The sequence below is a fragment of the Sus scrofa genome, chromosome 7, assembly GCF_054392235.1.
Source record: "Sus scrofa isolate SSC_HxYL_T2T_F1_AM1 chromosome 7, Sscrofa_HxYL_maternal_Yorkshire_Landrace_v2.0, whole genome shotgun sequence".
Taxonomy (NCBI): Eukaryota; Metazoa; Chordata; class Mammalia; order Artiodactyla; family Suidae; genus Sus; species Sus scrofa.
Genome location: NC_139389.1, coordinates 63,337,897 through 63,355,915, shown reverse-complemented (window position 1 = coordinate 63,355,915; position 18,019 = coordinate 63,337,897). Strand labels below are relative to the sequence as shown.

Here is an 18,019-nt window from a genome sequence, read left to right as displayed (position 1 = left end):
GAGAAAGGCAGCTGAGTGAATCACTGTCCTCCCGTCAGCTCCAGGACAGGAGGTGTGACAGCGAGCTGGCCAGAGTGGCCCAGGCTCATCCCCATGGATGACGGTGTCACCTAGGTGGGCATCTGGCTTCCACTCACTCTGCCTCGTCTGCCAAAGTGGGAGGGCAGGTTTGGTGGGGCAGACAAGATGGTGGGACCTTGCAGGTTTGGGAAGATCAGCTTGGCTCTGGAGCAGGATGGGTAAGTGCATAAGAGATCCTTAGGCCTCTAAGTCATTTGCAAACAGCTGCATATCAGGATCACTCGGGTTTTTTAAAAAAACGATCCTTATGTTGCTCCCAGATTCTGATTTGGGGGTGGTAGGTGACAGAAGAAGCCAGGCCTTGGTGTTGCTAAAACTCCCTAGGTGACACCACTGTATAGCTAAATACTTCCCAACTTCATGCATCTAAATCACCTGGACTACCTTCTTGAAATGCAGATTCTGCTTTGATAAGCTTGGAGGAGCTGAGATTCTGCATTTCTCCCTTCCTTCCTTCCTTTCTTGGGCCATACCAGCAGCATATGGAGGTTCCCAGGCTAGGGGTCGAATCAGAGCTACAGCTGCCGGCCTATACCACAGCCACAGCAACGCGAGATCCGAGCAGCGCCTGCGACCTACACCACAGCTCATGGCAACACCGGATCCTTAACCCACTGAGCAAGGCCTGGGATCGAACCCACGTCCTCATGGATACCGGTCAGGTTTGTTACCACTGAGCCACAATGGGAGCACCTAAGCTTCTGCATTTCTAACAAGCTCCTAGGTAATGCCGATGCTACTGGCGGGGGCCAGGCTTTGAGGGGGGATTCATAATACACTCTTATTTACTAGAGAACCAAATGAATTCAATGGAGTCAATGATGTTTCATTATAGAACTTCATCTTTCAAGACTAAAGCTGCACGTTTTCTTAGACGATGCCCGGGCTCTCAATGGCACATGCTAAAAGGTCATCTGAGAATTACTGAGCTGGAGCTTGACTCTGAGTTCACGTTTAAGTTACTCCCACGTGGGCTAGTAAAACCATTACTGAAGAGGTGTGCAAAACGGGCAGCCAGTACAGTGAGGTGCCACCAGAGGTATCCACCTTCCCAGGGCGACAACTGACAAAGGGGCCCCTGCTGGCTGTTCCAGGCCTCTAAGGAGCTTCCTGGTACACACATTTCTGATTCTTTAGGGCTCTTTTCTTTTTCTTTCTTACTTTCTTTCTTTTTTTTTTTTTTTTTTGTCTTTTTGCTATTTCTTGGGCTGCTCCCGCGGCATATGGAGGTTCCCAGGCTAGGGGTCGAATCAGAGCTGTAGCCACTAGCCTACGCCAGAGCCACAGCAACGTGGGATCTGAGCCGCATCTGCAACCTACACCACAGCTCATGGCAACGCTGGATCGTTAACCCACTGAGCAAGAGCAGGGACCGAACCTGCAACCTCATGGTTCCTAGTCGGATTCATTTCCGCCGTGCCACAAAGGGAACTGCTTAATTTTTTTAATTTTTAATTTTTTTGTCTCTCTAGGGCTGCACCTGCAGCATATGGAAGTTCCCAGGCTAGGGGTTGAATTGGAGCTGCAGCTGCCAACCTACACCACAGCCACAGGATCTGAGCGGCATCTTCGACCTATACCACAGCTCACGGCAATGCTGGATCCTTAACCCACTGAGCAAGGCCAGGGATCGAACCTGCATCCTCATGGATACTAGCTGGGATGGTTTCCGCTGTACCACGACGGGAACTCTCCAGATAGCTTTTTATCACTGAACACACCTGTGACACTTGGATTCACTCTGTCTGGGTGTGGGGGCCTTTGTCTGCTGGCTGTATTATCTACTCTTTAACTTGGGATCATAGGAGAACCGGAAGTACCCCTCGTGATATTGACAAGAGGAAATACAATCAGAGAGAACTGTGTGGGGAAGAGATTAGGTCTGAGGAGTCAGAATTCAATGCAAAGTAGCTTTCTTTGGATTGTGTGTCACCCAAGTGTTTCCTCCTTGTTTGTCTGGTAGCTCCGAGCACGGTGGGAGCCTGTGCCAGCCTTAGACACCGAAACATTCCCACAAGCAACACTCTTTGCTTTTACAGTTGCTTGTATTTTTATCCTCAAAGCAGACGAGGGCGCTGTCTGTGCTAAGAGGTAGCAGAACTGACTTTTTTGTTTTGCTTTTCAGGTCAAGTGTTAAGTCTAATCTCTCTCTCTCTCTTTTGTCTTTTTAGGGCCGCACCTTCGGCATATGGAGGTTCCCAGGCTAGGGGTCTAATTGGAGCTGTAGCCGCCAGCCTACACCACAGCCACGGCAACGTGGGATCAGAGCCACGTCTGCAACCTACACCACAGCTCACGGCAACGCCGGATCCTTGACCCACTGAGTGAGGCCAGGGATCGAACCCACAACCTCATGGTTTCCAATGGGATTCATTAACCACTAAGCCACGATGGGAACCCCAAGTCTAATATCTCTTTAAGTCAAACTGTCAGACTTAATGGAACCACATCCTGGAGGCAGTAATTTCACAGAGCACCAGGGGACACTCCACACCTCTTGGCTATAGATAGAAATGATCCCGTCTCTTGCACCAGGACACAACATGAAAAAGCTCTACCTGGGCTTCATCACAGCCTAGGACTCTCAGGCTAGACTAAATAAGAACACTGCCATGAGATGCCCTGGTCTCCAGGCGATGACGGCCAGGTGAAGGTGACACACTGTGGCAGTTTGCTGAGTGGTTGAGGGCGCAGCAGGGAGAAACACTTACCCGAAAGAGATTTTGGAATGGTCAGAAGACTTTCATGCACCAAGGGGTCATCAGCTGCATTCACCAGCATGAGAGGCACATAAATCTGAAATAAAAAAATAAAGTAGCATTAAACGATCAAATCCCTCCCCCCTTTGTCTTTTTTTTAGTGCCACATCCATGGCATATGGAAGTTCCCAGGCTATGGGGTCAATTCGGAGCTGCAGTTGCAGGTCTACACCACAGCCGCAGCAAGGCCAGACCTGAGCCACTTCTGAGACCTACCTATGGCTCATGGCAATGCTGGATCATTAACCCACTGAGTGAGGCCAGGGATGGGACCTGAGTCCTCATGGATCCTAGTTGTGTTGGTTACCACTGAGCCATGATGACGGGAACTCCTGATCAAATCCCTTTTTGGAACCCCACTGATCCAAGGCTCAAATTCACTACTAGACGTCTTTGAAGCAAAAGGAAGAGGGTAGGTGCTCAGTTTGCTGAACAAACAGACTAAGGACACCTTGGATTCCCTGGATGCAATAGGAATAACCACCACTGTGATGATGGCCCAGGTAGGCATGTGCAGGTGCCTCGTCCTGGGTGACCCACGTGCTCTGATGGATCGAGGGTCAAGACCCTATGATGCTCACTGGCACAACACTTCCGATCATCTTCACGGTATTTCAGATTAGCCATATCTTTCACAGCAATGACTTTACTGAGCGTCATGGACATATTCATTCAATTTACATTGTGGAGAGGCAAAAAGGAGTGTGTGCTTCACTCCAGACAAAGGAGGCTTTCTAGAAGAATCTGAAGGTTGAAAAGAGAAGGCTGGTGGATATCAGGAAACTCTGGCAGGTTTGCAGTCAACGTCCATTTTAGCAAAACAGCCAGTAATATCCTGTGGGTTTTTTTTTGTTGTTGTTGTTATTGTTTGTTTTTTTTAGGGCTGCACCTATGGCATATGGAAGTTCCCAGGCTATGGGCTCTATCAGAGCTGCAGCTGCCTGCCTACACCACAGCCACAGCAATGCCAGATTCTTAACCCACTGAGCAAGGCCAGGGTTCAAACCTTTGTCCTCATGGTCACTAGTCAAGTATGTTACTGCTGAGCCATGACAGGAACTCCAGGAATGTCCTTTATCATTTTAGCAGAGACGGAGCTGATGAGGGTGCTCAGATGTTACTGAACAGCCGTGCCAGGTAGTAGGATGATGGTTGTTTAACTTGGAGCCCCTCGACCTTAGCTCTGGATAGCTCAATGTTTCTGGAATGGCTTAAATGACGACACAAGAAGCCTGGATGGCGATACTAAAAGTAGGAGGGGTGGCGGATAGGACAGATGGCAGAAGTGTGATTTACAGTGATCTGCTTTAGCTGGGGGAGTGGTGGCCCAAACCAATAGGTAGACACTGACAGGGATAAATGGTAAGTCCTGTGTTTGAATAAAAGGAACAATTGCTCAAAGGCAGAATGAGAGGGGCTGGTTTGGTGGTGGTTCGGGTTAAACAAATGAACATGGGGTTATGATTGGCCATAAAGTTACTCAAAGTTGACTGTAGCTGCTAAAAACTTCCTTAATATAAAATTGTCTACCTTGCCGTGAGCTGTGGTGTAGGTTGCAGACGCGGCTCGGATCCTGCATTGCTGTGGCTCTGGCGTAGGCTGGTGGCTACAGCTCTGATTCAACCCCTAGCCTGGGAACCTCCATATGCCGCGGGAGCGGCCCAAGAAATAGCAACAACAAAAAAAAAAAAAAAAAAAAAAAAGACCAAAAAGACAAAAAATTGTCTACCTTGACCAAAAACTTGCTCCTCTAGCATTCTGATACAGAAATGCATTTATTTTGACTCTGTGCTTGCCAGATCACAGCAGGAATTTTGAGTTCAGTCCTTGGCATCACACCCACAAAACACACACTGGCCAAAAAACGGAACTGTAAGATATCTACATGGATCTCCTAAGAGGCACCATGGTAGGACCAGGCAGGATTATTCTGTCAAAAGAAGACTAAGAGAAAAATGAATGTGGCAGCAACTTCAAGGGCGTTCATACAGACTGAGGAGCTGACTGGCCCTGCACTGCGCTAAGGGGCAGCTCTGGGATGATCAGATAGAGGTCACAGAGGAGCTGAGTTGGGCTCAATAAGAAACCCAAGTGAACATTTAGGGCGGTTGGAGGCAGATGCTGGTGCAGGGAAGCTTTAGGAGGGATGCTTGTTATACCATGGGTGGAGCTGGACGGCATGACACCAATTCCGTGGTGCTCCTCCCTGAGCTGGTGCGGCCACTCACCCTGTGCAGGTACCTCATGCAGCTTTCTTCCTCGTAATATTCCTTCAGGGAGTTATAGCCATGAAACTTCCTGAGACACACATACACAAAGGAAAAAGACAAAACAGCACTTGAAATAAACAACACTTGGAATGCTGACTTTTTTTTTTCCCAGTTGATTTTATTACTATGGCAGTTCCCACAGCAACTTGTCATATCAGTAAAATACACACAGGTACCAGAGTAAGGGGTTAAGAGCATCCAGCTTTGGCATCTGGGTTCAAATCCTGGCTTAGCCACTTATTTTTATTTATTGTTTTGGCCTTGCCCAGTGGGCATGTGGAAGTTCCCAGGCCAGGGATCGAACTCACGCCACAGCAGTAACAATGCCAGATCCTTAACCCACTGTGCCACAAGGGAACTCCCTGCCCCTTATTGACTATGTGAACTTAGGCAAAGGGCTTAACCTCTCTGAGTTTCTCCTCTGTAAAATGGAGCTAAGGATAGGATTTTTTTTTTTTTTTTTGTCTTTTTGCTATTTCTTGGGCCACTCCCGCGGCATGTGGAGATTCTCAGGCTAGGGGTCCAATCGGAGCTGTAGCCACCGGCCTACACCAGAGCCACAGCAATGCAGGATCCGAGCTGCGTCTGCACCTACACCACAGCTCACGGCAATGCCGGATCATTAACCCACTGAGCAAGGGCAGGGACCGAACCCGCAACCTCATGGTTCCTAGTCGGATTCGTTAACCACTGCGCCGCAACGGGAACTCCAGGATAGGATCTTTTTTATCAGAACTGAGATTTGTGACATTAAAGCAACATTTTACTAGCACAGTGACTGGCCCAGAGTAGTAACTCAATAAGTGTTAAGGGCAATTATTAGCAGATATTACTTCTCTCTCTCTCTCTCTTTTTTGTTTTTTTTTTTTTGTTTTTGGTCTTTTTTATGGGGCTGCACCTGTGGCATATGGAGGTTCCCAGGCTACGGGTCTAATTGGAGCTGTAGCCACCGGCCTACGGCACAGCCACAGCAACTCGGGATCTGAGCCATGTCTGCGACCTATACCACAGCTCACGGCAATGCTGGATCCTTAACCCACTGAGCAAGGCCAGGGATCGAACCCACAAACTCATAGTTCCTAGTTGGATTCATTAGCCACTGAGCCACGACGGGAACTCCAGATATTATTTCTCTTAAGGCAGCATAAGACCAGGTCCCTGTAGACACTAAGAAACTGCATGTCAAAGGCATTTATGAAGTTCCCTTGTGGTACACTGGTTAAGGACCCAGTATTGTCACTGCTGTGGCCCAGGTTCAATCTCTGACCCAGGGATGTCCACATGCCATGGGTGTGGCTAAAAACAAAACAAACAAACAAAGGCATTTACTAGAACTTTGTTTTCAGAATTCTTCCTGGCAGAGTGACCTGGACTGCTGTGAACTGGAATGAAATATGTATTGGATAAGAGAAATGAGACAGAGATTCAAAGTTACTGACTCTGTCTCCTATGGAGCAGTGGTCAGAGTCACACTGACATGAGCAAACCCTTCAGTGGTCCAGCAAACAGGTCCTGCAGCTTTGCCCTGCCCTGTGCCCTGGGATGCTGGCATCATTCAGCTCAGAGCTCTGACAGCAGCAGGTGGATTCAACTGCAGGTCAGAGGATCTCTGAAAACCTCACTTCTTTCTGATGTATTTCTGGTTTCTGAATGGTGGTGGGTTTTTTGGTTCTGATTGGGATCTTCAAGCTATTTCAGGAGTTCCCTTCATGGCTCAGCGGTTAACGAACCTGACTAGGATCCATGAGGATGTGGGTTTGATCTCTGGCCTAGCTCAGTGGGTTAAGCATCCGGTGTTGCCATGAGCTGTGGTGTAGGTCCCAGATGTGGCTTGGATCTGGTATTGCTGTGGCTGTGGTATAGGCCAGCAGCTGTGGCTCCAATTGGACCCCTAGCTTGGGAATCTCCATATGCCTCGGGTGCGGCCCAAAAAAGAAAAAAAAAAAAAAAATGGGTATTTCGGCTCCCTTGAAGCCGTGGCTCTTCCACTCCCAGGCTCCTTGACATCCCTGCCAGGGAGGGACCCAGGAAGCTCAGGCCAGACTATTGGGGCCAAACTCCAAGGAAGCCAAGTGCAGAGATCATCTCTGGGGCATTTGTCCCCATGAAGGCGGTCCCTGCGCAGTCTCAGTGGGCCAGGAAGGCATGTCAGTCCTCCAGGATTACTGGTGATGAGTTGATGATAAGACTGGCTACACTGGTTATGGTCTGAAAAGTGCTGCTATCCAGCACTGTTAAAAAGGGAAGAGTTTGGGGGAACACTCTTTTGGGCTTAAAACAATCTAGCAGATAGAATGAAATTTAAATGGGTTTGCTTTTTTTCTCATTAGTGCTGCTCTATAGTAAAGCTGCACGCCCTACTGTAAATAAGAGGGGGTAAGTAAAATTCATTTTCACCTTCTGATCACACCAGCAGTTTCCTATTTCCATTTTCACTGAGTAACTGTTCATGAGCACGTTCTAAAGTTACTTGGTGTAAGAAGGCTACAAGAATCCCATAGGGAAGTAAGTACAAATCCCATACCTTCAGGTCAATATCTGCCTATCTACTGGATAAACACCACATTGCTTTGTTTTTGTTTGTTTGTTATTTTTTGTTTGTTTGTTTGCTTTTGGCCATGGTGTGCAGGGGCTTGATGTGAGATCTCAGTTCCAGAACAGAGATTGAACCTGGGCTGCAGCAGGGAAAGCATCTTAACTACTGGACCACCAGGGAACTCCCAACACCAGCTTACTTTTTAAACCATACCTGAAGGTATCAAATAATCATTAGATAAAAAGGATGATGCTTTTATTTTTTATTTTTTAGTCTTTTTAGGGCCGCACCCACGGCACATGGAGGTTCCCAGGCTAGGGGTTGAATTGGAGCTGTAGCCGCCGGCCTACACAACAGCCACAGTAACATGGGATCCGAGCTGTGTCTGCAACCTACACCACAGCTCACAGCAATGCCAGATCCTTAACCCACTGAGCAAGGCCAGGAATTGAACTTGTGTCCTCATGGATACTAGGCAGATTCGTTTCCACTGAGATGATAGGAACTTCTTTTTTTAAAAAAATTTATTTGTATTATTATCATTATTCATTATTATTGTATGTCTTTTTAGGGCCTCTCCCATTTCCACTGAGCCATGACAGGAACTCCAAGAATGATGTTTTGAAAGAGAACGATGACGTAAGAGATCAACTTTACCTTTTCCAGCAAGGCTAACCTTAACCAGAAACTACTGGTGCCAGCAAAGGGGACACTATCAGCGTGGTGACCTCACCTGTCTGGAGAGGCCTGGAGGGGCTGGGCAAGGAAAGGGTAACTCAGAGAAATGGGTGGAGATTGCTTATGACATGCCAAGTCTTCATGTTCCTACAGGCTCTGCTTTTTCTTGCAACACACAGACAGCTCTTTTGGTCTATTTTTGGTTTTTCTACTTTTGATAGAGAGGTAGGCAGGTACAATAAGTATTTCCCTTTCTTTTTTGTCTCTTTGCTTTTTTTTTAGGGCTGCATCTGCGGCATACGGAGGATCCCAGGCTAGGGGTCCAATTGGAGCTGTGGCCGCCAGCCTACACCACAGCCACAGCAACTTGGGATCTAAGCTGAATCTGTGACCTACAGCTCATGGCAATGCTGGATCCTTAACCTACTGAGCGAGGCCAGGGTTTGAACCCACATCCTCGTGGATCCTAGTCGGGTTTGTTAACTGATGAGCCATGAAGGGACCTCTGAAAGCTTCAGTATTTAAACAGTTATATATATGTATATATATATATGCATATATATATATATATATGTATATATAAATAACACCAATGCCCTTAACCCTTAACACCAAAGTGGGCAAAGGAAACCCTTGGTGCCGGGCAGCGCTGGCCTGATGCCTCCCACCCCCGAGCCCAGGCATACCGCATCACATTGTCGTCGATCTGCATCAGGGATGTCGCCGTGTAGAGGCGGCTCAGGTCTGTGTCCTCCAGGCTCTGGGGTTTCTTAACATGGTCTCCAAAAAGAGCTTGCCTAGAATGAGACAAAAAGCAGAGAAGAAAAAGAAGATGACAAACCAAATCATCACGTTTTCCAACAAAGTATCGTATAATTTTGTCAATTATACTTCATTCAAGCTGGGAAAAAAATTTTTTTTTTTCCTCTTTAGGGCCATCCCTATGGCATATGGACGTTCCTGGGCTAGGGGTTGGATTAGAGCTGCAGCTGCCAGTCTACACCACAGCCACAGCAAAGCAGGATCCAGGTGCATCTGTGACCTACACCACAATCTGCGGCAATGCTGGATCCAACCCGCATCCTCGTGGGTATTAGTTGGGTTCTTGACCCACTGAGCCACAACGGGGACTCCAGAAAAAGATTTTTTTAAAGCACATGATAAACAACCACAGCTGAGCTTGCTTCCTTGTCCAGAGGCAAGCCAGGAGAAAGTCTGATAGACTGCATGTGGGTAATTAGGGATGATTTAATCCCTTTGGCCTTCATAATGTCCCAGAGGATAAGCGTGTACGACTGACAGTTGAATAAAGAAGAAGGATGAACGTCAAGACTTTATTTTCCTTTGTGGTTTTTTGTTTGTTTGTTTTGGCTGCATCTGTGGCAGGCAGAAGTTCCGGGGCCAGGGACTGAACCCAAGCCACAGCAGCAACTGAGCTGCAGGAGTGATAACACCGGATCCTTAACCCACTGAGCCACCAGGGAACTCCAAGACCTTATTTTCCTTTGAAGGGGCAGCTAGACAAACCAAAGATTGGGTTTGAGCCTAGATGACTGTTACAAAACCTGCACCACCAAGAGAGGTCTCAGGATGCGCTCTGTGGCCTGGGGTCGACTGTCAGCCAAACAGTGGGAGAACTTAGCCTAAAGTTCTAGGGGCCCCATCTTTACGATGGTGTTGACACCGTCCTCTTTGGCAGAACCCTGTTCACTTTATGAGCTCTTTGTGTCACTTAACAGGGAAGATAAAGATTAATCCATTTAGCACTTGGGCAAATGCACAGCTGTCCAATATGTTAGTTAAAAAGCTGGTGTAGGAGTTCCCGTCGTGGCGCAGTGGTTAACGAATCCGACTAGGAACCATGAGGTTGCGGGTTCGGTCCCTGCCCTTGCTCAGTGGGTTAACGATCCGGCGTTGCCATGAGCTGTGGTGTAGGTTGCAGACGCGGCTCGGATCTCGCGTTGCTGTGGCTCTGGTGTAGGCCGGAGACTACAGCTCCGATTGGACCCCTAGCCTGGGAACCTCTGTATGCCACGGGAGCGGCCCAAGAAATAGCAAAAAGACAAAAAAAAAAAAAAAAAAAAAAAAAAAAAAGCTGGTGTATACTCAGAAGAATAATCACTTCTACTAAAAAAAGATCCATCTGGACAGGATGGCAATAAAAGCAGAGGTAAAAATGTGCACATTTAGGAGCTCCCATTGTGGCTCAGTGGTAACAAACCCAACTAGTATCCATGAGGACGCAGGTTTGATCCCTGGCCTCGCTCAGCGGGTTAAGGATCCTGGGTTGCTGTGAGCTGTAGTGCAGGTTTCAGATGTGGCTTGGATCCTGCATTGCTGTGTCTGTGGAATAGCCACTTGGCCTGGGACTAGCCTAGGAACTTCCATATGCTGTGGGTGTGGCCCTAAAAAGCAAAAGAAAACGAAAACAAAAAGAAAAAGTGCACGTTTAGACTTCCATTTCCAGCAAGGGCTCTCATCATATAGCTGATGAAGAAGAACTGAGGTTGCTTTGTTTGAGGTTTGGCCCTACAATGGGAAAAATTCATCATGGAAACCAAATGTTCTGGTATTCATCCACGACCTCTCCCAAAGATCGGATTTAACACCTTTTTTTCCCCCCCAAAAGAGCATTAGGAAGATTATATAACTATGGGATAGAATTCCCAATTTTAAGTGTCCCTACTACACAGGGATGTATGTCAATTACAGCTCAATAAAACTTGAAAAAAAATTTAAAAAGAGATCATGCTGATGAGAAAAAAATTATAATAACATGTCCCTAAAATCTCTGGACATTTAGCTTTCTGTGGCAAATTTAAAAAATGTAGATATAGGAGTTCCTACCTGGCTCATTGGTAACGAACCCAACTAGTAACCATAATGATGTAGGTTTGATCCCTGGCCTCACTCAGTGGGTTAAGAATCCAGTGTTGCCGTGAGCTGTGGTGTAGGTTGCAGATGCGGCTCGGATCCTGTGTTGCTATGGCTGTGGTGCAGGCCTGTGCCTACAGCTTCGATTCAACCCCTAGCCTAGGAACGTCCATATGCTGCAAGGGCAGCCCTGAAAAAAAAACTGCAATGATGAAATTCATCACTAATATTTTTTGAGTCTTCCCGCAGGCCAGGTGCTGCGCTAAGCACTTGTCAGGGGCTAACCCACCACAGAATTCTGAGCAGAAGAGAGGCACGGTCACTGTGGACAGTGATACTTTCCACCAGTGGCCAGACTCCCATCACACTGCTGCTTGGTCAGAACTCCAAAAGCCAGGAGAGAATGATTCTGCAGCCGTAAGCACAAAAGTATCCTAAGCAGAAAGATCCTAAACGATGATGTGCCACGCTCAGGATTGCCCTCCCTGGGAAAGAATAGCACAGCACCAATTTCTCTTTCTTCTTGGACCTTTTGCAAATTATGGAAGCAGAAAGCGATCTGGTGAGGTTGGTAGCTTGGGACAAGTTACTTTTGAACCTAGTCACAGAGCAGTCAGCTGAGAATTTGTACCACCCCGGCCTTTTTTTTTTTTCTCTCCCCCGAAGAAGGAGGAGTTTTGGCTTTTGGTGACTCTGAAATAAGCTGAGAGAGGAGCCAGCTCCCTAGGGAGGAGGGAGGCACTGCACCTGTGCGAGAGGATAATCCTCTTCATGTTGTCAGCCATGAGGAAGTTGTAGAAGCGCCGACACTGATCCCACTGCATGAAGGTTTCCTGGGCCCTGGAAGAAGCACAAGTGAGAGTGAGCAGGACTGTGTCCCGGAGAGGATGCGGCTGGCGCTGGCGCGGGCGGGATGCAGGGCTATTGCCACTGCAGAGCGCCGGCTCCCTACGCTGCAATGTGGCCTTTGCCGCGGGGTCCTCAGACTCTCTGTAGAGACACCACAACAGCGCTGCTAACGTGAGGCCCTGGCCAGCGACTCTCTGGGGCCACAGGCTTTGCTGGTGACACTCCTGACACCCTCCCCATCACCTTGGCCTTCTCTTTGCCATAGGACCTGGGAGTACCAGAGTCTGCTTCCACTGCAGGCACATTTTTTCTGGAGGACTGTGTAAGGGGGTGGCGGGGGGGGGCTGCAGAAGAACAGTGCAGGGAAAAGCCTACACACACTTCTTTCCATTACTTACATGTGGAATGCAACAAACTAGCGACTATAACAAAGAAGAAGCAGACTCACAGAGAACATACTAGTGATTACTGGAGGCAGGAGAAGGGCCATACAGGGGTCGGGGAAGAGGAGGGTTTTATAGGATTATATGAAACCATGTGCATGAAACTTACAAATTGTAAAGCACCGAGTTCCCATTGTGGCTCAGCAGTAACAAACCCAACTAGTGTCCATGAGGACAACAGTTCGATCCCTGGCCTCGCTCATTTGGTTGGGATTTGGAGTTGCCATGAGCTGCGGCGCTGATCCCACGTTGCTGTGGCTGTGGCGCAGGCCGGCAGCTGCAGCTCCGATTCAACCCCTAGCCTGGGAACCTCCATATGCTGTGGGTGCGGCCCTAAAAAGCAAAAAAAAAAAAAAAAAAAAAGTTATTCAATAAACTTTAAAAAATGAGAAGGAAAAAATTAAAGACACTCCTTTTGTTGCCATTTGCAAGGCAAAGGAAAATGATATAACTTAAGCTTTCTTTTTGATTAGCCTTTAACATTTAAGGGGCAAGGAATGGAAGAAGGAGAGAGGCCACCAACCCTTTCTAGGCACGGCTGCTGGGGCTGGTCCCAAGTCTTTCTGCCTCTAGAGCTAGTGCGTGCTGTTGGCATGGCAAGACTTTCTGATATGGGGGTCACCAGGCAGGTCCCTGCTTCCAGATCAGCAGACCACGGACTCAGAGAGGTCAAGGGATCTGCCCAGGGTCACTCCAGCACAGTCAGGTACGGCTGAGGTTTAAGCCAGGTAGCCTGGCTCCAGCGCCTGTGTTCTGCCACCACCACCCTGTGCGGCAAGGGGACACAGCAAGGCCAGGCTCCTCTCCACGCTGCTGAGGCCCGATGCCCTCGGCCACCTGTGGTGACTCCCAGGCTGTGGCTCAGCCCTCCCCGCTCGAGCTTTCTTCCCTCTGTGAGACCCAACACGGCTGCCACAGAGTCTCTCTGACCTTCATTTGGCAGATTTCTGAGGCCTGAGGTCTGATCATCCCCTGGGAACGGATCTGGGTGTCACTGTTCCCACACAGAATCCCTTGGTTTCATCCCCCTATGGCCAAAGAGGGGACTCTTGAGAGAGAGAGGGTGGCTCATAGGGTTGTGTTTTTTTTTTTTTTTTTTTTAAATCCAGGGAGTTATAAAAGCAATTTCCGGAACCAGAGCTGCCAGACCTCAATTTTGGAATAGGAAACATTTCCCATAATATCGCAGTTAAAAAATAAGGAGCCAGTGGGAAATTAAAAGCAAAGAGCATGTGGATTTAACAGCCTGTGACATGCTCATAAAACTTGGGCTGAAGCTCACATGAAGGCTAACGCTGACTTCAAAGGTCAAAGGGCATTCTATAAATGTTTGGGGGGTGGGGGACGCCCCCAAACACTGCAGGGGCAGAAAAGACAGGCCACACACTTTGGGCAGGATCCCGGCTAAGGCAGAACTGACACCTGCCTCTGGGTCTGAGGGAGGAGGAGCTGCTGCCTCGGCGGCCCCCTCTCCTCTGACCTTGGACCCAAGCTGCCCCTTCCTCAGAGAGCCAGAGGTCTCAAAATGCCAGATTTTTCCTGCCCTCACCCATTTCTCCCTTTGCTGACCATCTAACTGCTTTTGTAAGTACCTCCTTCATATTAAAGGGACCGCAGAGGAGGGAGGGAGGAGGCCCTGACTGTAAACTTGAGCTACGGAAAGACTGCAGATCTCTGGTCGGAAAGGCGCAGAGGTGCCATCACTAGAAGGCTCTGGGGATTCACAGGGGCCCAAGGCTCAAGGGGACCGGGATAAGGATGCTGGGACCAGTGTTTCACCAGGCAATGCTGGCTGACACGGATTCCTCGTGTCTTTGGTTACCACTCAGCACATTTAGGGCTATCTTTCACCATCTTTGGGTATAAACTTGAAGGACTGAAAACAACTTTATATTGGCTTAATAAAACACAATCAAGATCAATATATAATAAAAAATTCATTCCACATATTAAAAAAAAAGCCCTGACTTCTTTAATACTAAAACCAACAAACTGAAAAGAAAGAAAAGGGAGGAGTTCCCGTCGTGGCGCAGTGGTTAATGAATCCGACTAGGAACCATGAGGTTGCGAGTTCGGTCCCTGCCCTTGCTCAGTGTGTTAACGATCCGGCGTTGCCGTGAGCTGTGGTGTAGGTCGCAGACACGGCTCGGATCCCGCGTTGCTGTGGCTCTGGTGTAGGCTGGTGGCTATGGCTTCGATTAGACCCCTAGCCTGGGAATCTCCACATGCCGCGGAAGCAGCCCAAGAAATAGCAAAAAAAAAAAAAAAAAAAAAAAAAAAAAAAAAGAAAGAAAAGGGAGGGGAATCTTACAGACTCAGAGAAACAATAAGTCCAAGGTGTAGACGTTTTGTGGATCGCGATGCCAACAAACCACCTGTTAGAAAACTTCCCCTAGACAATCAAGGAAATCTGAACACAGCCTAGAAATGTGATGATATTAGGAATTACTGTTAATTTTTTAGTGGGAGACTGGCATTGTGATTATGTTTAAGAAAAAGCCAGTGGAGTCTTTTAGTGCTACCTAGTGAAATATTTATGGATGAAATGATATGATGTCTGGGACTTGCTTGAAAATAATCCAGTTTATGGGGGAGCGGATGTGGTGTAGAGGGAACTAAAGCAGCCAAAAGTTAAGCGTAGTTGAAATGGGTGATGGGCCCATGGGGGTTTGATATCCTATTCCTTTTATTTTGTAAATGTTCCATAATAATGAAGGAGGGGGAGGAGAAGAGAGAAGAGGGAAAATCTTTTTGGATTATGAGATACTGAAAATTATTTACTCTGCTGAGGAGACCCATGTCAGCTTTTACTGTTAACCATGAGCCTCTATAAGCATTTGCAGGGATGGCGAAAGACCAGCAGGTGGTCTGGAACCACTACACGCATGGCCCCATCAAGAACCTCACTCGTGCGGTTCCCATCAAAGCCAAACTCCAAATTACCTGCCCTGTTTTTGCAGTGAGAGAAGGCAGGAGACAGAACCTGGCAAGTGAGCTGAGGGCTGGGTGCTGGCAATGGGATAACAGTCTAGCAAGACGTCCAGTCCACCTGGCTGGCAAGGGTCAAAGCAGAGGCTTGAACTGACCCCGCTGGGTAGTCTACCAAACTCTGCAGAAGCCAGTTCACCCCTGTAAGCCTTGGTTTCCTCATTGGTCAAATCGGGAGGGGGAACTAGAGCGGCAATTTTTTTTTTTTTTTTTTGCTTTCTTTCTTTTTTTTCTTCTTCTTTCTTTCTTTTTTGGAGCTGTAGCTGCTGGCCTATGCCACAGCCACAGCAATGCTGGATTGGAGCCTCATCTGCGACCTACACCACAGTCACAGCAACGTGGGATCTGAGCCGCCACAGCTCACGGCAATGCCAGATCCTTAACCCACTGAGTGAGGCCAGGGATCGAATCCGCATCCTCGGGGATCCTTGTCGGGTTCATTAACCACTGAGCCATGAAGGGAACTCCCTAGAGTGGCAATTTTCACAGGCGGATGGCTGTACAGCTGAGGTATGTAGACAGCTCTATCACAAGCCTGATGGAGGCTACCCTGGGGGCCTTGGTGGGGCCTTCATCGCTTGTGTTATCGGTGGCTGGGCTTCTGCAGACAGGGGTGGATGTGGTGAGCAGGGAGCTGGCCAACCGCTGGTGTTAAGGTCTCGGCAGAAGAGACCTGAGGATGGGCGAGCTCCAGGGCATGCATCTCATGAGGACAAAGGGAATGTCTGCCTGGAACCCAGGTGACTCAGTCAAGGAGGTTTAAAGAGAAGGGTGGTGGGTGGTGGGTGAGACCACGCAGATGAGACTATGACCACATAAGGCACCGTGGCAGAATGGCTTCAAGGAGGACAGGGTGATGGGCAAAGCAGTGCCAGGAGACCACCTGGGAAAGGAAGGGGAGGGAGGGATGACCTTTCTAGTCTCAGACACCAATGTGCCAATGGGAAGGGCACACACAGGTGAACTTAACTCCAGAGAGTCCTGAAGATTCCAGAGGGGTCAGTGAAACTTGCTGAGATGGGACCAGGAACCCCTGTGATGGACACTGTGTAGCTATCCAAAAATAAGGAAAACTTTGGAGTTCCCATTGTGGGCCAGTGGAAACGAAGCCGACTATTATCCACGAGGATTCGGGTTCAATCCCTGACCTCGCTCAGTGGGTTAAGGATCTGGGGTTGCCTTGAACTGTGGTGTAGGTCACAGACACAGGTGGGATCTGGCACTGCTGTGGCTGTGGTGTAGGCTGGCAGCTGCAGCTCCAATTTGATCCCTAGCCTGGGAACCTCCCTATGCCATGGGTGTGGCCCTAAAAAGCAAAACCAAAACAAAACAAAACAAAAAAACAGAAAGAGGTAAACTTTGAGGAAGAGAAGCAGAAAAGTGCTAAATGGCAAGAAAATACAGACCAGGGTGGAAAAACAAGTGGAGAAGGTTTGGATGAGATCTCCCAGGGAAAGAATTGTCATCTTTTGATGTGACCCACAAAATGGGCACCAAAGCCAGGGGACTTCAGCTCTCCAGACACTGAATAAATCCCTTACTTGACTACTCAGCAAAATGCCCAAGTTCTTTTTTTTTTTTCAGGACCACACCTGTGGCCATGTCGTCATGACAGAGAGGAAGGCCTGTGTGATCCAGAGTGGACCCCTGTTGGAAGGCAGGTTGGCTTCATCGACTTTAGAGAGAAGCAGGATGACTTACAAATGAGAAAGGAGAGAACCCCAAGACACCAGTAAGCCTTCCCTTGGGGTCTCCTCCCAGAATGACATGCATGGATTTTAAAAAAACTGTATCCATTGATGGATATCTCAGTACTATCAAAATGAATTTGATTATTTTAAAATACCTTTATTTCTCATCAGTGTAACATTACAGAATAAAATATTATCTGTATTGGTTTTCCAGGCGTCTGCTGGTGAGGGTTGTCTCTCTGCAGGGTTAAAAGATTTTTAAAAGGTGTTGTGGAAGGAGATGGATTTTTTTTGTTTTGCTTTTTAGGGCCCTCGGCATATGGAGGTTCCCAGGCTAGGGGTTGAATCTGAGCTGCAGCTGCCGGTCTACACCACAGCCACAGCCACGTGGGATCTGAGCCACATCTGCAACTCAGATATTCATGGCAACACTGGATCCTTAACCCACTGAGCAAGGCCAGGGATCGAACCCACATCCTCATGGATACTAGTCGGGTTCATTAACCGCTGAGCCACAACGGGAATTCCAGAGATGGATTTTTAAATCACATAGAGTCCAAACCAAACAGGGGTCGACAGTTATGTTCAGAGCAATCCATTGGGTAAAGGAGAGCTGAGCCAAATGCTTATGCTGCTGGGGTGCTGCTCAGAGGAAGCTCAACCTCTCCAACTCATACTTTGCAAAATGAGTAGACAAAGCACCGACTAAAAGGAATTAAAGCCGGAAGGGAATGACCTGGGGAAAGAATGCACCTAACACCCCAAAGAATTCAAGTCTCCTGGCTCATACAGATTACAGTGCAGAGCGCTGAGAGGCTGTGAGAACGTCAAACAGCTTTCCTGTGGTCTT

The 18,019-nt window shown here is 48.1% G+C and overlaps 1 protein-coding gene and 1 long non-coding RNA gene across 4 annotated transcripts in view; one reads left to right on the top strand and one right to left on the bottom strand.

The window, feature by feature from the left end:
• ABHD2 (abhydrolase domain containing 2, acylglycerol lipase) overlaps nt 1–18,019 on the bottom strand; it is a 120,338-nt gene that overhangs the window by 6,381 nt on the left and 95,938 nt on the right. For 2 of the 3 annotated variants that reach the window (XM_084968590.1, XM_001925989.8), the window contains exons 7-10: nt 11,946–12,038; nt 9,011–9,121; nt 5,069–5,138; nt 2,793–2,877 (exon numbers count right to left, since the gene is read on the bottom strand). In XM_084968590.1, coding sequence (XP_084824716.1) covers nt 2,793–2,877; nt 5,069–5,138; nt 9,011–9,121; nt 11,946–12,038 — 359 coding nt within the window. Of the gene's footprint in view, nt 1–2,792; nt 4,371–4,569; nt 5,139–9,010; nt 9,122–11,945; nt 12,039–18,019 lie in introns of those variants that run through there. The other variant, XR_014810459.1, reaches the window with a different exon arrangement.
• Nucleotides 5–17,193, top strand: LOC146401626 (uncharacterized). Its single transcript, XR_014810468.1, has 3 exons — nt 5–114; nt 8,218–8,285; nt 17,063–17,193. It is a non-coding gene; the product is annotated as an uncharacterized LOC146401626 (long non-coding RNA).